General features: G+C 39.7%; 1 protein-coding gene across 3 annotated transcripts in view; it reads right to left on the reverse strand.

The window, feature by feature from the left end:
* The window catches only part of SYNE2 (spectrin repeat containing nuclear envelope protein 2), a 277,599-nt gene that overhangs the window by 58,683 nt on the left and 196,024 nt on the right, over positions 1 to 22,892 (reverse strand). For all 3 annotated transcript variants that reach the window (XM_007460064.1, XM_007460063.1, XM_007460062.1), the window contains exons 79-93: positions 22,466 to 22,598; positions 20,851 to 21,033; positions 20,288 to 20,434; positions 18,434 to 18,610; positions 16,596 to 16,751; positions 14,692 to 14,844; positions 12,345 to 12,515; positions 11,645 to 11,775; positions 8,661 to 8,865; positions 7,281 to 7,460; positions 6,479 to 6,607; positions 4,187 to 4,341; positions 3,930 to 4,074; positions 2,906 to 3,000; positions 1,201 to 1,435 (exon numbers count right to left, since the gene is read on the reverse strand). In XM_007460064.1, the coding sequence (XP_007460126.1) occupies positions 1,201 to 1,435; positions 2,906 to 3,000; positions 3,930 to 4,074; positions 4,187 to 4,341; positions 6,479 to 6,607; positions 7,281 to 7,460; positions 8,661 to 8,865; positions 11,645 to 11,775; positions 12,345 to 12,515; positions 14,692 to 14,844; positions 16,596 to 16,751; positions 18,434 to 18,610; positions 20,288 to 20,434; positions 20,851 to 21,033; positions 22,466 to 22,598 (2,395 nt within the window). The remainder of the gene's footprint in view (positions 1 to 1,200; positions 1,436 to 2,905; positions 3,001 to 3,929; positions 4,075 to 4,186; positions 4,342 to 6,478; positions 6,608 to 7,280; positions 7,461 to 8,660; positions 8,866 to 11,644; positions 11,776 to 12,344; positions 12,516 to 14,691; positions 14,845 to 16,595; positions 16,752 to 18,433; positions 18,611 to 20,287; positions 20,435 to 20,850; positions 21,034 to 22,465; positions 22,599 to 22,892) is intronic.

Consider the following 22,892-nt stretch of genomic DNA (forward strand, 5'->3'; position numbering starts at 1 on the left):
CCTGCTGCTTCTCGGACCCCCACCGACCCCCAAACCATCTTCCTCAGAGCAGCCAGAGGACACTTAAAAAATACAAATCCTATCGAGCTGCTTCCTCTCCCAACTTCAACGGCTTCCTATTATCCAGACTGTCAAACAGCTACCTCACCTCCCTCCAAAACGCTCCTCCCCGACTGCCTATCGAGTCCATTTTCCATCACTGCTGTCTCACTGGCTACACTCGTCACACGAGCCTTCTTTCTTCCTCTGCTTTGCTAAACTTGCTCCCATCCTGGGGACTCAGGAAAACTCTTCCCTCTGTCTGAAGGCTCTCCCACCAGATCTTTGCACAGCTGGCTTCTTCTTGTCATTCAGGTTCCAGTTTAAATGTTGCCTCCCCAGAGATGACCCAGTCTAAAGCAGTCACCCAGCCTCTCCATCACCGGCCCTGTTTTAATGACCTACATATACCATGTTGCAATCTGATATTTCCTTTATTTTTTGATTTGTCTGATTTCCCCCACCAATCAGACAAATTAGTATTTTCTTGTTGGTTTATTGATTTGTCTGATTGCCCCCACGGGGAGCAGAGGTCTTCTCTTGGTCCACACCGTATACCCAGCACTTAGAACAGTGACCAGCAAAGACCAGATGCTCAGTTAATATCTGAAGCCTAGATAAATGAATGAGGCAAGCAAAGGATCTCAGAAGGGTGCTGTTTTGTTTAGCTGTCCCTCTACAGTGAAGTGGGGTTCGATAGCTCAGTGCAACATGCCCTGGGAACCGCCAACTAATTATTCTAGTCCTGTGCTCATCAAGCAACTTTCTGATTGGAAACGTTGTTGCCTAAATGAATTCACCCTTCAAGAGCAAGCAGGAGTCCCACTGTAAATTACTACTTTGTGGTAGTCATTTATACATTAGTCAGTGCTTTAAATGTCTGTCACCCCAAACTTCCCCACACTCTACCTACCCATCTCCAGTCCGTCTCTACTCCCACAGCCCAAGAGAGCTTCACTATTTCTGGATGAATGGATAAGACTGGGCTTCTGACCCCGCAAGGCTAAGGATAAGGCTGAGTAGGGTCCCCATGACCAGCTGGCCTCCCCATCGCAGAAAGCACCCTTGAACGTCACAGAAAACACAAAACCTGAGGCGAACGAACATCTTCTAAATCAAGAGCACCCTGCAGTTCCCACACTGCTGCTGCGCATGTCCTACCTTCAGCTCATGGATCAGACTTCTTGTTTGGTGGAGGCCGTAGCAGTCCTGGCTCTTCACTGCAGACAGCAGGTGGCTGGTGCAGGCGAGCAGGCGGAGCAAGTCCCCCTCGGAGGTGGTGAAGCACTGCCACCGCCTCACCAGCTCATCGATGTCACTCTTCCTCTGCCGAACGCCCTGGGCAGCACTCTGCCACCTCTCCTTCAGCCTCGTGAACTTCCAGACAAATTCCGGTCTTGGGAAAAATAGATGGTTAGAGAATTCTGACATCAACACGTGGAAAAAATAACTATCAACATGTAATAGGAACTTAGATCTGCTATTTATGTGCACAATTTACATGGAAAAAAACTTCTTTAAATCTGAGCACCATTCAATGTAAACATGATGGGGAACTTGGGGCTGGGGCAGGGGCAGTGTGTGGGTTGGTGAAAGGTGTTTATCACAAGATAATTGCACATGGCCTAGTATTTTGCTGGCATGCATGACAACCACTGCCTTAAACAAACTTAAGCTGTTTTTTTTTTTTTTTTTTTTTGCGGTACACGGGCCTCTCACTGTTGTGGCGTCTCCCATTGCGGAGCACAGGCTCCGGACGTGCAGCCTCAGTGGCCATGGCTCACGGGCCCAGCTGCTCCGCGGCATGTGGGATCCTCCCGGACCAGGGCACGAATCTATGTCCCCTGCATCGGCAGGCAGACTCCCAACAACTGCGCCACCAGGGAAGCCCCTTAAGCTGTTTAACACAGATTATGCCAAGTGCTTTATGGAAAACTAAACATGGGATCAACGGGAAACAGATGAACAGGTAGGTCCCTTGTAATGTTATCGATTACTTGAGGGTTGTATGCTACATAATTTCAGCAATAAAGAACATGCTTTCTGCAACTACTCAACTATTTATTTCCCAGATAGACAATGTCCTTCACATGATAAATAAGGCCTTTTATTTATTATGGGAAAAGTCATGCTTTGCTGTACTGATCAGATCAAAACTAGTTAATCATCCTGAAATTGGCTTGGATTTTATTACTTCAAAGCTAGGAAAAATGGGTTTTATATTTCTTAGTTATGTTGAAAGAAGATTCAGAGGTATATGGGTGATGATGGGGAGGAAAATAATGCCTATGGAGACATTTGGAGAGGTCATTTAAGGCCAGGCCCCCTCGGGCTCTGTCGGCAATTTCAGCAGCTATGCAAGCAGGTACAGTTACTGTCACCAGGCTGCCTAAGGGGCTCTGCTCAGCCTGACTGGAACTCCCCGGAGACCCCAACCTCATGTACACAGCATAGAAAGAAGTCTCTTCTTTCACAACTGTGACATAGCTATCTACTGGGAACAGCAGCACTTTGAAATTTATTTTTTAAATAGCAAAACATCATGAGGCTGAAGGCAGAGAGGAAAACACAGTTTAGAAAAATCCTTTGGGGTAAAAACTCAGACAATGGTACTAGGTGGATGGGTGCTTGCAAAGCATCTGGTCTGCTAAGCCCACCATCTACCATAGGGAAAAGGGCCCCTGATGTTTTTACGGCCATGAAGCAAGACTCCATCCTAATATAAAGTCAGAAGACCGGCCCCATGGTGGTCTACCAATGACATGGTCGCAGGCACTGATGTGGTCAAGATTCACATGGTGGAAGGCCCGCCAGGCTGCATTGCCTTCCACGTGCCCACAACCATTACGAGTCCCAGAGAGCTTACCTCTTCTCTATTTCTGCTGTGTCCAGGAGCTGTAAGCACTGGGTGACATAAGAGTCAGCCATTGTCTGGTTTATAGAAACTTCAGCTTCTAACATCTGTATATGAATTAAAATATGGGAATTGTTTTTGTGAATTTCCTAATAAAATCTGAGCACACAGAGGATATGTGAGGTGATTAATTTTCAAAAGATTTGAGGCTAACTGCAAAAAATGCTTAATCATCACAACAGCACCTATGAATATAATTAGAAGCAAATAGGTCTAATAATAACTATATCTAAGTCCCATTATTGGGCTTTTTCTATTTGTTAGGCACTGAGTAAAACATGCATTGTCTCACTTATTCCTCAACCTTACGACTTAAGTAAATACTATCAGACTCATTTGAAGAGGAGGAAACTAAGATGTTTGGTAACTTATCAAAGTTACCCAGCTTTGCCTAGACAGATTTCATTTTCAGTGGATGATCTTAATGTAACAATGCAGACTTAAATCAGTTACATTAAAAAGTTACAATGCATTAGTCATGCACATTTTGGAAATGCAGGATCTGCCTATAACCACCAGGAGTACTCTCAAATATACGTCAGCATCAGCATGGGGAAACTCCTCTGTGAAATTATTAATGCTACAATTATACCGGGCGCTTCAATACTTTACAAAACTATTCAGTGAAAATGCAAAGATGACTTGAAGTATTTTAACACGCTCTTGGTAAAGTGGTATCGTGTTCGCATTGTGCAAAAGCAACGTTGTGCTAGAAGTTTCCACCTACTGTAGAAAATCTAGGAGTTCTGTCATTAATAAAACAGCGCAGCAAAACAAAATTTTGAAATTTATGAAATGTGTGAGAATTTTACAAATGATCAACCAACAACTGAATTTGCTCAAAGACATATATTCTGTGTTTAGGGATTGAGGATTGATAGGTACTCTCTGTATTTTACTTTATTTAATCTCTCTTCTCCTGAGTCCTGCCCCAGGGTGAGGGGTCCAAGGTGGCAGAGAGCACAGGTTTATTTACCTCATACGTTTTCTGCTGTTCCAGGAGAGCAGGGAGGCTGTCAGCAATGTTCACCTTGAGCATCTCTTCTATCTTCTCCAAAAGCTGGACCCACTTTTCACAGCAATAAAGAAACTTTTGATTCAATCCAATCCCCTGAAGTTCACTATGAAGGTTTAAAAACAAACAAAACAGAGCCATATAACAATGACATTACTGGGCTCAACTGTTAATTTTGCCTTAATTGAAACAGAATGGGAGAGCTGGGCTGTTCTGACCTGCAGCGTTCCAGTGCTGTCGCCGTGGCCCGAATCCATTGCCGGTTCACATTTTGTAATGTCTTGACAGCTACGTCACTAAGTGGGAGCTTGAGGCTTACTTCATTCAAATGCTCAACATCAGGTGACTGGGCTGTCAGTGCCAGCACATGATTCTGTGAAAAAGAAATTAAATTCCAGATTTTTGGATGCCAATAAGATATCTGGATTATGAAAAGGCTTCAGAAATCCTACAGATCTTCCTTATCTCAAAGAAGAGGGAAAACTGGGGCCTAAATAGGTAAACGATTTGCCCACAGTCAAACAGCTAGTTAGTGTCAGAATCGGACCTGAACTCAGATCTCTCAATCCTGTGCCTTTTCTGGAACAAGCTGCACACATGGCCAGAACTGAAACAGCCCAGGAAATAGAAAGTGATCTCAGATTTTTGTCTTTGAAGAAGATGGAAATGAGTTTTCTTTTTTAAAGGACCCATTCTGGACCTTCAAGTCCCATTTAGTCTGCCAACAACTTGACCTTCAACAGAACATGCAGTTTATTTACAAAGTAAATGAAAATTCAATCCTTAAAATAACCCTCGCAAAGCATGGTAGTTACACATCAATATTATGGCGAAATCATACTCACCAAAATTTTATCTTTAAGACAATATTTAAGACAATATATCTTTAAGACAATATTCCAGGGACAGCCTCTAGGACAACAATATATTAAGCAAACATCCTTCACCATATCCATGTTCTCACTACAGAACTCTGCCACAATAGTCTAGGTCAGGGTCAACAAACTTTTACGGTCAAGGGCGAGATCATAAATATTTTAGCCTTTTATGACCCATATGATCCCTGTTGCAAATATTCAACTCTGCCCTTGTAGCATGAAAACTCCCATAGACAGTACGTAAATGGTGGAAGGGCATGGCTGTGCCAGTAACACTTTATTTACAAAACCAGGTGAGGGGCTGCATTTAGACCATGTGCCATAGTTTGCTGACTCTTAATCTAGGTTATGAATATTGGTCCTTAGGAGTGTGCAAGATCCATAATTCTTTAATTCTTCCATTCATCTACGTTAACTATACTAAACTTACTAAGGTAATAAAGAAGGAAAAAAATATACCATTAATTTAATAGGGCATTTTACTTTTTGATCTTCAACTAACCAGAAAAATTCAATTCATCTCAATAGCCAACTGCTAGATCATTTTAGTTCACTGAAGCTAACTAGTAAAGACTTCAAGATTTAAAAGTCTACTAAAACTACTGAGGCATATTACTAAAATAGATCTCATGACCCAGCAATTCCACTCCTGGGTATATATTCAAAAACAACCAAAAACACTAATTTGAAAAGATATATGCAACCCAATGTTCGTAGCAGCAGCATTTACAACTGTCAAGATATGGAAGCAACACAAGTGTCCATCGACAGATGAATGGATAAAGAAGATGTGGTACATATATACAACGGAATATTACTCAGCCATAAAAAAGAACAAAGTTTTGCCATTTGCAGCAATATGGATGGATTTGGAGGGCATCATGCTAAGTGAAATAAGTCAGACAGAGAAAGACAAATACTATATGATATCACTTATACGTGGAATCTAAAAAATACAACAAACTAGTGAATATAACGAAAAAGAAGTAGACTCACAGATGAAGAGAAAAAACTAGTTGTTACCAGTCAGGGGGGGGCAATACAGGAGTGGGGGAGTAGGAGGTACAAACTATTGGGTATAAGATAGGCTCAAGGATGTATTGTACAACATGGGGAATATAGCCAATATTTTGTAATAACTGTAAATGGAAAGTAACCTTTAAAATGTATAAAAATTAAAAAATTGAAAAAGAGAAATAATCGACAAATAAATTGTATATATTTAAAGTGTATGGGACTTCCCTGGTGGTCAAGATTCCGTGCTCCCAATGCAGGGGCCCTGGGTTTGATCACTGGTCAGGGAACTAAACCCTGCGTGCCACAACTAAGAGCCCGCATGCTGCAACTAAAAATCCTGCGTGCCACAACTAAGGCCTGCCACAGCCAAATGAATAAAATAAATGAATAAATAAATATTAAAAAAATAAAAAAGCAAAAAGCAAAAAAAAAAGTGTAAAAAAGAAGATCCCTATGTTGTCATACTTTTCTAGATCTTAGGGAAAACAGGTCAAGAATGAATGGCATATCAATGACTGTGCTCAAGAGGTAAGATGCACATAGATGACAGTAATTCACTTATATTTTATTCTATGGTGAAACTGAGCCCTTAGGAATGACAAATACTGGCAATACCAGGAATAAGTCAGGATTTCCTTCTTTTTCTTGCTGGTAGAGTTTATCCAAATTCTCTTCTTCATGCGTAATGAGACCTTTTAAAGAGTCCAACTGGTCCCCAAAATCCTTGAACTGTGACAGAACAAACTAGAACAAGAGAAGTTTTCATTAGAAACAATTTTCATGTGCATCTATAACAGAATCAAGCACAGTCTTGTGATAAAAGTCCAAGCTGTTTTCAGCCCTAAGCAGTTCATTATCTTGAATCCAGAACACTCCTGATACTCACTTTGTGCCTTTGGCAAAGTATGAAGCCTTCACAGGGAGGAAAAGATCAGTTGCTTGACAGGGGCACCTAGAGGAATCCTGCTAGCTAAATATTTTTTCCCCGCTGTGTGATATTGGAGCCCCATGGCCTTCTATTCAGCTTTTTGATAGTTCATGTACTAAAGGCTTTTCAAAAAGTGAATAAAATACATAACAAATGGCCGTGCTTTAAGCAGCTACGCTATGACTCAATTACCCCACTTGGAGATTCAAATAACTATGAGATCTGAATAGTGCATGAAATATATCACTTTAACATGTTCGATAAAGAAGAAATGTATGCTTAAGATCTGCCCATTGCCCATGTGATTGAAGAATCACATGACTGAAGAATCATGTCAAATGGTAGATATGTTTAGGGCATCTTTATTCTGTGGTTTCCCTAAGGTGCAGCCCACAAAGCACTAATAACCATCACTTTGCAAGATATAAGGAATTGAAGGGAGTGTGCGAATGTCCAAGACTTCAAGTTGAATAGAAAAATAAGATGAACCTTAAATTCATTTGTTTTCATAAGCAGCATCTTTTCCAAGTAGGAAGCCCTCTGGAGGGAGTGCATTTGACCAGAGAGGAGCACGTGGGTGTTGGGCTCTGCAGGCTGTGGGAGTCGATCCAGGAGAGTGGAATCTTGGAGAAAGGCTTCTTTTGTCTTCTGCACATCATGCTGCAGCTCCTGGAGAAGAAAAAAAGTGATCGCAAAACATTTCCTCCTCCTTTCCCAACAAAAATCCCCAACTCATGCCACTCCATCAACATCTGGGAGAATTTCTGCCCTGAAACAGTGGGTGTGGCTTTTTGTTACTGTTTATTTTAAAGAGATAAAAAAGCTAAGCCTTCTTTATATGATATCACTGGTGCTGTTCTGAAATTTGTCAGTTCAGGGCTAAAAGTAACCATGGATAAATAGAGTTGGGGCTTCTAGTTTACAGAAACTGGAGATGACTTGGGTACAGTCTTATGTTTTATATTTCTACTCAGTGAACACTTTAAGGATCTGCTTCAATGCATTTTAAGAATCAATCCAACCCCGTCCTCTGCCTGACACTTTGTGACATAAATGGATTCATTTGAAGAGAGCGTACAATTTCATTGACCAAGACGATTTTAGGGCTGCTCCAGAAATATTGCCAACTGTGTGAAATTTCTGTTTTTGTTGTTTTTTAAATGCCAACAGATTAGATAGAAGTTGATCAGAAATATGGTTCATATCTGTTGGATTCTTGTCTCTAATTTAATTGGTTAATACTTCTTTATTTGACCTATAGTATTAAAAGATACAAAATGTATCTGGTCACCTAGTTTAAAACTAGAAAGTATCTGCTTTCTAGGCATTCATTAACATAATAGAATAAAACCACAGAGGAAAGTATACAACTCTTAAATAATAGTCTAAAAATCATTATATCCACAGAAAAGCCTTATTAACATGGTGGTGAATCTAAATGATTATTCATTTAGATTAGATAATTATTTAGATTATTTAGATAATTATTCATGAGTATTTCTAAATCAAGAGATTCAACATCTACTATTCTTAGATGACCACATTCAACTGATATATTTCTGCTTTTATTGGAGACTTTGTATGAAGCTTTGGCTTTAGAGATTTACCTGCTAGAGTGAAAGGGGAGATTTGGAAGGAGGTGGTGTCAGGTGCCCCTGACCCAGCTACCTGCTGCGTGGCCCTCACCTCTGAGCCACCACCTGGCTCTCCCAACCCCACACGTCCCTGTCTTGCCTGTGTCCTACATGGTCTGCTCACACACCTGTCCTGACCCACCCCTCCCTCCCTGTGGTCTGTCTAGTCCCTGGGTCATGGCCCTGTCTGTCAGGCTGTCTTGGCCTTGGTTTTCCCAATGGGCTTAACGCCTACCTTTACGTCCTGCAGGGCTGGGGGCAGGATCTCTGCCAGGTTGTTTCCAGATGTGTTGATGCTTGCAAGCTGTTGGTACTTTGCTTCCTGCTGCTCCAGTCTTGCTGCAGCTTCAGTGTGAGCGCTGTTATATGCCTTCCAGAGCTGTAGTGGGCTCTGGGCCCTCTGCAACTGGTCTGCAATGTCTTGGTTTACCTGCGTCCACCTGTCAGGGCAACATGAACAACAGGAACCCCATCCATCCTTTCCTTTGCAGCAAAAGCACAGTGCCCACACTCTACCCACAAGTTAAGAGCAGATAAATTAACAAGACGTGTTAATGTCTTTTCAAAATTAATGCCATCATTAATATATAAACAGAATTCCAGATTAGGATATTTCACTGACTTTATAATTCTCAACAAACCCCGCAAAATTTGTGACTGGCAGGAAATACCTATTGTATGATGAATGTCTCTTAGGCAAAGGTGAAGAAAGTACTGAACTGTTTGCCTGATGAAACTTTCTCCACATGGGAGGACCTCCTATTTTATAGAGGGGGTCTTTAAGTAGGCCTTATTTAAATTGTGTTTATGCCAAGTTTATTTTCTAATTACAAAAGCAACATGTTCCTTATATAAAAGTAGAAATAAAAAACAATATATTTTCCTACTTCTCAGCAAAGGGTATTTATTTTCTATTATGTTCTAAATTTGCTAATGTTTTAATGTTTTGTAGAAATACGGTATGTTGTAGGACTAATTTCTTTGTGGATTGAGAGAAAAAAATGGCAGATATTACCTGGTACTTGATAATATTTCATTTGTTCTTTAGAGAAACGTTAATTCCTGTGTATTCTCTTTCTACTTAGGCCAATTTGCATCAGAAAGTTACTCACTTGGTAAAACTGATCTTAGTCACATGAGAAGAGAAAATTGTGTAGCCCTCAAAGGATGCTAGCACACAATATATGAGGGAAGGCAGCAGCAGAGTACCCAGGCCCCAGATTTACATAGCTGGTCTCCATGGGGGGGCCAGGCTAAAAATCAACTCTGGAGTCCAGGTGAACTTAACTAGAGCTGTTGATGAAACCCAGTTAGAGACCTCGCTTTTAGAGTAGATACCACCAAGTTATGAACAATTGCAAATATTAAAAGTATTTTTGCATCCATGAAAATTAGCTAATTTTGTGGTGCTGGCACATTCATTGGTTGTATGATTTGTTTTTTGGATTCTCATTTATATGCACTGTTAAACTGCTACAAAAACGAAAAATCGTAATAATCAGAAAAATAAGAAGTTATTTTCTGTAATACATTTTTCATTCTATTAAAATTGAAAAAAGTAGAAATTAAAAATTTTTGTTTTTATTCCATACTATGGACTGTAATATCTTGCCTTTCTTTCCCATTTAACTTAAAAATTTTTTCCCATGGGAAAAAAAAATTTTTCCCATTAATAAAAAATAAGTAAGCCTAAGTTTAAATGGCTGTACATAATGGTCTATAAATGGTCTTTTTTTGTTTAATTACCAAATTCCAGCTTAGTATGGATATTGGAATAATTTTCAATTTTTGCTTCCAAAAATAATGAATGCTCAGATACAACTTTGTTCAAAGGATTTTTTCTGTATTTCAAGATATTGGTCTTAAATTAGACTTCTTAGAGAATTATTGGGTCAAAGAATATAAATATGTAAGTATTTTTAAGGTTATGGGTATATGTTCAAACTGCTTTCTGAAAGCATTATAATATTTACATTCTCACCCAAAACACATGAGAATGCTTGTTTCACAATATCCTCAACCCCGTTAAGTGGGCGAAAAAGGTGACAAATGGCATAATTGCTTTACTTCTTTGTATTTCACAAATCTTCTCAGAACCACCTGTTTTTAAATAAGATTTTCCCCAATTATAAATACAACATATGCTCACAACCCCCCACAGAACATGTGTGTTTAAATCTATCCATACCTATATTGAGATTGTCTACCCATCTACCTACCTACCTACCTACCTGTCTTATAAAGAGAAAATTAAAAAAAACACCTGACATCTCATTAATCTAGAGATAACTACTGTTGGCATTTTGGTGCTATTTTCTTCAGTCTTTTTCAATATGCCTTCTGATATATTCTTGTGCCAACAACTGAATGTGTAGGTGCACTGGTGACAACTGAATCCCTTTAATAGCAACCTGAACCACCATATGTTTTGAGGGAGGCCCCAATTACTGTATGTGAAATTAGATACGTGTCTGTGTTTATCTTTACCCTCCCTCCTCCCCCTCTTCCACTAAGGACTGGATCAAGGGCTGAGGACACCACTGCAGGGTACATAAATGTGGTGTCCTTTGTTCAACATATATTCAAAATTGGTTTATAGGAGAGGCTGAATCTGCATGAAGGAAGGGTGGAGAAGGCCACTAGGGTAGCTTAATCTCTTCACCACTGTCTGGAACAAATCAGCTTTGGGCCAACTTTCATATTCCATCCAGCTATATAAAAGCCTCACAATCAACCAGGGCCACACTCCTTAGAATGAGTTTTCTATCATAAGTAGTTCATCAAAGAATTCCTCCCAACCTCACAAATTATCTCCTGAGATGTATTCTAACATCCCCTTACTTCCACCTTATAATGTTTCCAGTGAGACAGACTGCCCATCTGGCCACCCCTTGGCCTGTTTCTGCCTGTTGATTTTGGTGCCCTTGAGGATCGCATTGGGCATTTAGCCTATGCCCACTGAACGTGGCTACACTGGGGCTGTACTTAGAACATTTCTAGATTGATTATACCAAACACTTGTACAAGGCAAGTAATAGCCTTCACAACATCAAATCTTACGTGAACGAGATCCTTCAAAGCAGGAGAGACCAGAATAGCATGAAACCAGTTACCTCAGATGATTAAGAAGGCTTTACCCAGCCTATGTCCCTTCATTTGCCACATGTCATTAAGATAAAAATATCTGCTCTACCATTCAAATTGCATCTTAAAGTGTACCTCGTGTGAGTATTTTGGCATTTCTCTTGAATTATTTCAGCAACTGAGGGGCAGTAATCTTTGAGTTTTCCAATAACCTCCTGGAGTTTCTTCCAACTCCCTTCACTGCTCTCAGCTTCATCTTGAAGAGTCTAGGAGGACAGAGCAGGAATGTCAGTTGCAGAACAGCCTGGCCTCATCCAAAGAAGGCAGCAGCTGGTCAGCACTTGCCGCTGTACCACAATAATGTTAACACTCAAACTTTAATAGGACAGTCAGTTGCAACAGCCTGGCCTCATCCAAAGAAGGCAGCAGCTGGTCAGCACTTGCCGCTGTACCACAATAATGTTAACACTCAAACTTTAATAGGACAGGGATAAATTACCAGAGATGTGAAGAAAACTGAGAAGGCATTCTTTCATGGGGCTAGCACTTGAAATAGCATACTTAAAAAAACACCCCAAACCCAAACCTTTAAATTGTGAAATAATATGGACATGAAAGATGAAGAAAAATTCACAGTATACTTGTACCAAGTTTCACTCATTTGGTTCATGTCATTCATTTTGAAATTTCAAGTTATACTTTTGATGCTGCTGTTTAAAATACTGTTTCGTGTTTCTCTGTGGAGAACATAACAGTGATTGTGTTCATTTCTGTGCTTCCTTCCATTGGAGATTTTCTGCCAATAATGCATTGTGCCAAGATCTGGTTAATATACCTGAAGGTTCTGCACCTGGCATCTTAAGGCCTCTAATGATAAAACCACAGGTTTGCTGTGTTCCATGCAGTACCAGAATCGGATCGTCATCATATTCACTTCGTCATAGAGTTTATCATAAATCTTCCACTCCTGTAAAACAGACTGCATGGAGGTCTTGAGCTCATTGACCTATACAAAAAGTAGAAACATATTTAGGAAATCATCGACAAGAGGCTCTCTCATCTTTTTTGTTTCCCCCTCCTAAGGACTCTACCACTGTATCCAATTTAGGCATTTTAATTTGAGAGTGGAGCTTCAGTGATTCACTGAAGGTGAGAAGGGTGGGTCAATGAACAAGAAATATCAAAGAAGGCTAAGTTTTAGAGTAGCTGAATGGAAAATAGCCCTGAGACCAGAGCCCCCAGCACAGAGAGAGTTCAGCCTACAGAGGGACAGCCCAGGGAAAAAAAAACACTGATTGAGGAATCAGAATCTCAGAATATACATTTCAGTGACACCCTATTAGCTTTCTGACCTTGGGCAAGTTATTTAATCCTTGAGTCTATTTCTTCATCCACAAAACAGATATAATAAATGAAAACATAAAGAAAATAGTGTCTGTGAAAATACTCTGAAAACTGTAAAGCATTATCAATGTGAAGTGTTAACCTGTGTTACCTGGCACTTAAGTCTGGTTACTACTGGAGGGCAAGCAAAACTTGGAGAGCATCATGCTTGGCCAAAATGATGGGCAAGTGCAAAGTAGGAGGAAATGCAATGGTGGCCATATTTTATTCTTTAATGTGTTTTGATAACTATGAAAGGTTGAAAATTGAAGCATTTAAATGATCTCTGACACAATCGAGAATACACAAGTATATAAATCTTTATATATTATGTAAAGAACACTTATATCTCAACAATAAAAAGACAACCAAATATCAAAAATGGACAAAGGATTGAATAACCATCTCTCTAAAGAATATATACAAATGGCCAATAAGCATATGAAAAGACACTCCACATCCACAGTCATTAGAGAAATAGAAATCAAAACCATGAGATACCACTTCACATCCACTAGGATGGCTATAATCAAAGTTGGATAATAACTAGTACTGGCGAGACTATGGAAAACTTGGAACGCACATACACTGCTGATGGAAATGCAAAGTGGTGCACCTTCTGTAGAAAAATTGGCAGTCCCTCAAGAAGTTAAATACTGTATAGAGTTACCATATGACCCACTAATTCTACTCTTAGGTATATGCCCAAGAGAACTGAAAGCATATGTTCACAAAAAAACCTGTACACAAACATTCTCAGCAGTGTAGGAGGGTTTGTATGTCTCCATATCCTTGTCAACACTTGTTACTGTCTGTCTTTTCATTGCAGCTATCCTCCTGTAGCCTGTGAGCACCTTGAGGGTAAGAACCATTTATTTTCTTATCATTGCACCCTTGGCAGTGAGCACAGTGCCTCACAAAAGATATGTTAACAAATGACTCACACAGATGTGTTAAGCTCACCCCCACTTTTCTGCCTGAGTCCTGGGGGAAGAATGAGGCTGAGGGTCACCTATGGATTTCATTTACATGGGTTATTCCCAATTCTCTCTTGGAACAAATGGTTGAATGTAGATTTTAGTAGATGACAAATAATCCACAATAAAGACTCTCTGGGAAACATGGACACACCTATAATAGGTTAGTATTTACAATTTCTCCCTCCATTTGTGGGGAAAAGTCGAAGTTGCAGTGTCTGAGGATGCCTGTCCTTTGTCTTTTGGTGTTCTTCCTCCCAGAAGGGGTAAATGCAGACTTTGACATGCCTTTCATACAATTACCAGACGTCTTCCACAGTCTTCTATGCTTTTTCCTCACCACATGCTGTTTCTCCCCACCTCTGGAGTTTTCCCTGTGCTGACCATGCTTCTAGCTTAATAGAGGCTACGTGCGATAGGATCACGCCCTCCCTGAGGCATCTCCCTGGGTGTGGGGAATCTGAGCTCCTTCTTCATAACTGCTCCTGTATATCTGGCCAAGAAACAACGCCAGATGCTCTGTTGGGTTTGGGGTTGGGGGTGGAGACATTTTTGTGTGTGTGAGTACATTAGACAAAACAAAGATAACCAGGTGGACTTCTAGCTTGCCAAGGATGTGGGAATTTGGTGGCTTTGCCTCTGAGTATCCAGTGAAGGAAAAAAATAAGAGAGATCTGAAGTGTTCTTCTCTGCTTCACTTCAGTAGTTTTCACAGCAACTTTTCAGTTTTTGGTATGGAGCGAGTGTCCATTATTAAACAAGAAATAAGATAAAAGAAGGATACGTGGAGAGAAATAGTACGCTGTAAATGAATTCTAGTACCTGGTTGATAACGCTGGTTTTCTTTTGAAATAACTCATCAATTCTAGATGCTGTATCTTCCAGCAATGGCATTGTCCCACTCTCTGAAGTCAGGTAACTTTGTCTCAATTCATCCAATGCTTTGGATTTAATTGCAAGTTGATTTTCTATATCCTGGAAGGGCAAGAGGAAAAGCTTTTCATATGCACAATATTACAAAACAATTAATAAGGGGTAAGAGGTAGGAGTCTGCACTTTTCAAGTAATAATGCCAATAGAGTATATAATTTAATAACAGAACACAGAAGACATTTTAATCATATCACACTCTCAATTCAATTTTTAGAGTGAAATTTTATAATATGAACTTACAATACTACAATATGAGGTTTTACAATACTTTCCATTATTACATGGCTCTAGATTTTAGAAGAGTCTAGGTAGCAAGTCCTTATCATCATGGTATAGTAGAAAGAGTCTAGGAGATATAGTCTCCATTCCACGTCTGCCCTGTACCGGCTGTTGGACCAAGCGTTAAGTCATCAAACTGCCAAGTCTGCATTTTCCCATCTGGAAAATAGTGATGACATCCCAGACCTGAGTAACTTAGCACTCAGGTGAAAGCAGAGCGGCCAGCTGGGGGTGCTACAGCACTGAGCTTCCAGTCAGGAGGTGGCTGTAAACATTCTACAACGGCAATGGCTAGTGGGTAGTTAGAAACAGGATACAACCATCTGAAAAGATCTCTTATGGAGGTGTTGCTGCCCATATACTATATCCAGTATCATTCTGTAACCTTCCAAGTAGAACAGGGGCCTGAGCCGACTTTCCAGCCCCAACAGTGAGAAGCTCCATGCCTTTCTGTAGGCGGTGCAGAACCCACGTAACCTGTGCCGTCTACAGCTCTGGGACAGTGGAACTGCTCTCAACAGGAGTGACACAATCAGGGCGGTGGGGAGGGAGGAGTAAACCCACGTTTGGGTGAGGGTACCTCAAAGACCAAGTGACCTGGCAAATGATGACTGAACGAAAAAAGGGCACAGCCAACGTGCTCTAGCCCAAATGGGATTTAGACAGTGGTTCTGAGGGAAAGGTAGTCCTTTGAGAACACATTACACAGTAGGTAAAATAAAACCATTTTCCTCTGAAGAAACAGAAAGAAATACTAAAACTCATGGAGGCTTCAGAGTAATTTTGTAAATACTGGAGAAATTAATAAAAACACAAAAACTGGAAAACATCTAAATCAAAATTCCCGCGGAACTTTTTTTTTTTTTTTTTTTTTTGTTTTTTTTTTTTGGCTGCAGGGCACAGCCAACGTGCTCTAGCCCAAATGGGATTTAGACAGTGGTTCTGAGGGAAAGGTAGTCCTTTGAGAACACATTACACAGTAGGTAAAATAAAACCATTTTCCTCTGAAGAAACAGAAAGAAATACTAAAACTCATGGAGGCTTCAGAGTAATTTTGTAAATACTGGAGAAATTAATAAAAACACAAAAACTGGAAAACATCTAAATCAAAATTCCCGGGGAACTTTTTTTTTTTTTTTTTTTGGCTGCACCGTGCGCCTTGTGAGATCCTAGTTCCCCAACCAGGGACTGAACCCGGGTCACAGCAGTGAAAGCACCGAATCCTAACCACTGGACTGCCAGGGAACTCCCAACATTTTTTTTCTTAGGAGTAGCATTCAAATCTCTTAAGAACTACAATAACCATGAAAATACTTCTGTTTATCATTTAAAAACAGCATTTTGCAATTCTGTAAAACACATGGACACATCTATTTTATAGAAGAAAGTTAAGTACCTGGGGGCTTTGAGGAGAACCCTCAGAAACTACAGCAGCTTGCCCTGCTCCCTGGGGCAGGCACGGTAACTAACAGCCTGACCAAGCCACACTGGACAGGTGCTGTGTGTCTTCTCACCTGACAATCCAGGAGCGTCTTCTGCACCGAGATCACACTTTCAGGTTTTTGTAAAGTGTTCAGTCTCTCCTCTTGTGCCTCCATCCAGTTGTTCAGAATCTGTATTTTGTTTTCATTCTCAGTGATACTTTCCAAAAGTTGTTCTAATTGTTGTATCTACCAGTTATGAATAAGAAAACAAAATTTTCTTATTTTAAACCACGTGTTTAAAACGTAAATGTCGTGATATGTTATTTTTAATAGGATAATTTTGTTTCTTCCCAGATTTCTAATGTTTTGCACAAGATTTCCCAACAACTTTAGGAATAAAGATTCATAAGTCAGGAAATATGAATTATTTTCTCCTTTTCAAAAAAAATCTAACATTTGAAATGAAAGCTAACCTGATAAGAAAGTTGGCTGTTCTGGAGTTCCACAATATCTGTACAAAACAAAATCATGTTGCTAACACTCAATATTTTTTCATTGCATCATCTATTGATATATGTAAAGCTTAAGAAATTTTTTTTTGCCCCAGACTCTCTTCATTAGACTCACTTAAAAACTGTCAATATAAAGAATATCACAAATAATGCATCAATTTAATAAAGTAATATTTTTAAAAGTCTGTGATTCTTCTCATTTCTAATGCTTACAATGTTTATTAGGTTACAATCATAGTATATATAATGTTTTATACTTCTTTTCATATGCCATAGGTGCTTTCTATGTCATGACTTGCCGCCCAGTATTTCATCAAATGGACACCATATAATTTGATTAATTATTTCTCTCGAGTTGGAAATTCAGGCAGTCTACATTTTTTCACCCGAATAAATAATGTTGAATTGAACACTTGGTGCACATATCTTTTCCTTTTTGAAGGACTGTCTACTTAAAATAAATGTAAAAGAAGTGGACTGCTGGGTTAAGAGATAAGATGATTATTATGGTTCTTGAAATTTTCTGAATGCTTTCCAAAAGGGTATGTAAGCCATTATCTGCAATGTTTGAATGTGAAAGCCTTGGGCTTTTATCTTTATCTTAAGTTTTTCTAATTTAGTAAGTGTATAATGTTATTAATGTTTATTTCAAATGCCTGACAATTAAAGTGGTAACCTTTCCATATTTATTTGCCATATTATAATTTTCTCTTTTGTGAGCTTTTTGCTCATGTTCTTTGTCCATCAAATCTTAATTGTATGAATCTATTTGTATGATTCTCCACACAATAAAGAAATCAACCAATTTTCACTACTGTATATAAATATTAAATATTTTCCCAAGAATAAGTGTCCTTAACCTTTTCGGTCATGGAATGAAAATCTACCAAGAAGCCATATACATTTTTCTTCCTTTTAATAATCTTTCTAAAGCTGAAATAGCTTTGCTGCTTTTTAACATCTACTTTCACAGAAAATGTCGAAACTTCTGACCATTTAGTAGCCTCATGTAATACTCGACATCTTCTTAAATAACATTTCTCCTCTTCACTTGCCTAAGTCAATTTTCCACTAAGAAATCGCAAAGAAATATAAAAACTATTTCCAACTCTTATATGCACCAATGGAGGACAGGATTTAAAAGGGGCTAGAACTGAGCTGATTACTAGGTTTAACTGTAAGTTAACCAGACAAATGTCTTTTTGTTTTTTTTTAATTAATTTTTTTTGGCCACTCCATGCAGCATGCAGGATATTAGTTCCCTGACCAGGGATCGAACCCATGCCCCCTGCAGTGGAGTGTGGAGTCTTAACCACTAGACCAACAGGGAGGTCCCACAAATGTCTTTTAAAATTTTTCAGAAAGTGGTATTTTGCAAAGGCTAAATCATACATCAAGCTGTGACCATGAGCTCACCTTTCCATTCAGTGTTCCATGGACCCGGTGCCATTGGCGGTTCATCTCTCCGAGATGCTCTGCAAACTCTGTTCTCTCATAGCGCTTACTTTCCACATCACAGGTGCTTAACTGAAGTAATGACTGGTTAACAAAGTCAACTATCCATTGTTTATAGTCCATTTCCATTCTAAACTCCTAAAATGAACAAAGAAAACAAAATTAAACCACCAAAGCCTGAATGGAAGTAGATGAACTGGACCTCTCCTTTGGTGCACTGTAGGGGGCGCCAGGCTCCCACCCAGTAATCAAGAGGTGCCTGTCTGGAGTTATGTTCTACCCTCCCCCAACCCCACAACGCATCTGCTTTATTTGAGTGGAGAGTCTTTTTGGGAATTACACATTCCTGGGAACGGAGAGACTCACCGCTTTCAAACAGACTGAAAAGTCAAAGATGGTACCATGTATGGTAGTTGCATCACAGGAACCAAAATCAAGACCCAGAGTCTGACAAAGGGTTCCTTTGAGAGGCTTCCCGAGAGCCCCACTGGAATTCAGAGCCATCCTGTGGGCTCATGGAAATGACAGGATGGGAAGTCTGAAGTTAAGACTCTCCCAGAAAACCCAGGACACCTTTAAGGAGCTCTGCCAGTTTAGGCAGCTTCTCTGTTCCTCTGCGGACCGTCTAGGCCTCCCCGTTTGGATGACTTTAAGTTCTAGAGCAATCCTAAACCCTCCCAGGGCCAAGCATGTTTCTGTTAAGGCTGATACTTGTTGGGTTTATTCTGGCAAGTTCTAGCACCTCCATAGGAGACATCCAGGGATAAAACTATGTGCTAGGTTACTAGGGCCTGTGAGAAAAATACACATAGGCCCTCTACAGATTGTACTACTCACTGAAGTTAGGCTGGGATAGGATATAAAAAGGAAATCCTTGCTAATACCATGCTTTGTGATTAAGCCATTCATCTTCTGCCTACCAGAGGCTACATCCATTAGCCTGTGAGGTCTTGGAAAGCAATGACCGGAGTCTTCATTCATCTTTGTGTTCCTAGTGGCGAACACCTTGCCCGGCACACAATAAGTGTTTGTGCGTGGCTTGTTAAATGTTAGTTAAATCTACTTGAAATCAAATATCGTGGAGAAGGCCACATCCCTATCTATTTGTAGAAGGATATCAACTTTTCCTTACGCATTCTCTTATCCAAAGAACATTTACTTAACACCTATTGGATGCCAGGTGTTGGGCTAGGTGTGCTGTTTCAGGGAGGTAAAGGAGGAGGCCCTGCTCTCAAGAAGCTAAGTCAAGGTGGGGAGACAGGCAAGTAAGAAAATAATTATAATACCGGGTGACAGGAACTACTGATAGCACCATGGAGACACCTAACCCTGGAAAGTAAACTGATCTGGCTGGGAGAGTCAGGGTAGATTTCCAGATGAGAAGATACTTGAACTGACTCTTGAAGGATGACTAAGAAGATTCCTACAGCTAAAAGCGGGACACTGGAATTCCAGGCCAAAGGTACAGCACGTACAAAAGCAAAAGCATGAGCAAGAGAGCGCCAGGAGCGGTAGAGGGACCGCAAAGGATTTGGTTCAGGCAGAGTCCAGGGTTTATGTGGGGAAATGAAGAGCCAGAGCCAGTTAAAAGTTTGGATTCTGTCCTGTGGTGATGGGAGCTACCAAAGGAATCTGGGCAGAATAAGAGGAAGTATATTAACTCCTCTCTCTAGAATCATCCACCATCCCATTGCCTACCCTTAGAATTAGTTTTTCTAAATAATACCCTCCATGTCTCTTTGTTCAGTATTTCCCTTCCAAATGACTTGCCTTCTTTATTTAGTGAAAAGGCTTCTGGCTTTTTTGTATAACTACCTTGTACTTGTGAAGAAGATTTTTAACTTGAGATGCAGAACTCAGCGAAGGCTCAGAGTCTTCATCTGCAGTTTGATGTTCCACATTGTTCATCCAGTTAATCATTTCTGTTATTGCTTTACGAGAGGGCAATTTCTCCATCTGAAGCTGCAAAATCAAAATGATTTCCATTTAATTACCTGCAGTTAACAAAACGAATCAGGGCATCACTTAAGATAATATCTGGTTTGATAAAAGGTCTCGCCACATAATTATGCAGGTTACTCACAAAAACAAACCCAGCATTCAAGCTCAGAATAAGTGACCCCAAAACAATGACAATGACCTTCGCATAAACTAACACAGTGGTGCAGATAAACTGGGAAATAAAGTAATTAAGCCTGATTTCTCTCTTAAGAAAGATCCTACTGGAGGAGAGCCCAGTAATTAAGACCTATACTCAGTGGTGCCAGAGAAAGGACAGGCGGTGTCGATGAAAACTACTGAGTCAGAGAAATGATTTGAAAAGAGCTGTGAGCTAACAAGTGAATGCTAATTCAAGTGCTGGGTCTTTAACTACTTACCTGGTGAAGTTTTTCTTGGATGTCAGGAAGTTGAGTTACGAGCACTGTCCACTTTTGTTCAAACTGTGCTAGAGAAGCTCTCAGCGTCGCCGTATCAGCTTCTTTCAGGTGAAGAAGTTGGTTCCCGGTACTTAGAACCGCAGTTTTCAAGGAGGACTTTGCATCAAGTTCCTTTGAAAACTCCTAAAAGGAAACAGTTTCAAAGTTTAGAAACTTTTAAACTTTAAGTGTGTCACGGAAGGACTTCCCTGGTGGCGCAGTGGTTAAGAATCCGCCTGCCAATGCAGGGGACATGGGTTCGAACCCTGGCCTGGGAAGATCCCACACGCCGCAGAGCAACTAAGCCCGTGCGCTGCAACTACTGAGCCTGCGCTCTAGAGCCCGTGAGCCACAACTCCTGAGCCCGCGTGCCACAACTACTGAAGCCCGCGCGCCTAGAGCCCGTGTTCCCCAACAAGAGAAACCACCGCAATGAGGAGCCCGCGCACTGCAACGAAGAGTAGCCCCCGTTCACCACAACTAGAGAAAGCCCACGCCCAGCAACGAAGACCCAACAGAGCCAAAAAAATAAATAAACAAATAAATATAAATAAATAAGGCATGGAGTAACTAAAAGTCAGAATAACTGGTTAGAGTCCAAAACTAAATAAATGAATTCGATTCAAATAGTAAATATTTATATGTGTATGTATGTATGTGTGCATGTGTATATGTGCTCACATGTGAGCGCGTGCGCGCGCGCACGCACACACACACACACACACACACACACACACACACATTTTTCCTGCTAAGTGTCAGGCACTGTTCCAGGCATATGATATATGGTGGGGAACAAAAGAGATGGAGTTCCTGCCCCTTGAGTGGCTTATAATCTAATGGATTAATATTTTTAAAAATAGACAAATCATCATTTCAACTATAAAAAGAAAATATGGAACACAGCACTACGTTCATTTTTTTTTTAAGTTCACATTAAATGAACTAAACACAACAAATTTGTAACTAAAATATCTGAAATCTTTCCTGGTACTTACAGGTTTTTTCCAAGTATATTTTAAAAATATTTATAGTTTAATATCAAAGTGAGTAATCATAGCTACAAAACATGAAAAATGGAGAAAAGACTAAGGGAAAAGACGAAAAGGTCTCAAAGTATAATTTATATCACAAAATTAATACTTTCTTTTCTTCAAAAAAACCCCTTAAAACAACAGAACAATAACATTTTAGTAGAAACATCAATTCTGTATATAACAATTTAAAACCATGTATTTATTAGCTAACATTTATGAATTAATAATCCTGTGAGGTTTTAGGGGGCAGGTAGGGGAGTTATTTTCTGCACTTGTAAAACATGCCCCATGTCAGGGCAAGTTTTAAATATATATATATTTTATAGTGTCAATTTAAAATATACTTTATCATTATTATAAGCATATAAATCAATAGTATAAACAAATAGTTCTAAGTTTGAAGAATGCAGCTGCTATTAGCCCAGGTTTTACCCCTTATCTACAAATGATTATGGAAACTATCACACCAACTCTCCTAATTTTCCCCCGATATTTTTTTCTAACCAACAATTACCTGAGCATATTGTATTACAACTTACAAAAAAATTGTTTATGTTGCTTCTGATTGTGTCCAAGTCCTGAGACACATTGAGGGACTGCTCTTTCCAGTAGTTCAGAGTTTGCTGAGAAGATTCCAACCACTTGGTTAACTGATCTGAATCTCTGTTATAACTAATAGGAGCAAAGTGGGAGAGAAAGGAAATTAGAAACGATTGCATCCCCCGTATATTTTCTTCTGTTTCACCATTTATTTTCTTGTGTTGACCAGGTCCCAAATCTGATGCTCCTGTCATTTTCTACGACACTATAATGACTAATCAAGAACAAAGAGGCATTTTAAAGTCTAAAATAGTCTTTTAAAAGTTTATTACAGCTATACAAAAGTAAACCCACAGGTAAGGACAGAAATTATTTTTATTCATCAAACGTCCTCTATAGATTTGTGTACAGTAAAAATATAATCAG

The sequence above is a fragment of the Lipotes vexillifer genome, unplaced genomic scaffold (genome assembly GCF_000442215.2).
Source record: "Lipotes vexillifer unplaced genomic scaffold, Lipotes_vexillifer_v1.1 scaffold672, whole genome shotgun sequence".
Lineage (NCBI taxonomy): Eukaryota > Metazoa > Chordata > Mammalia > Artiodactyla > Lipotidae > Lipotes > Lipotes vexillifer.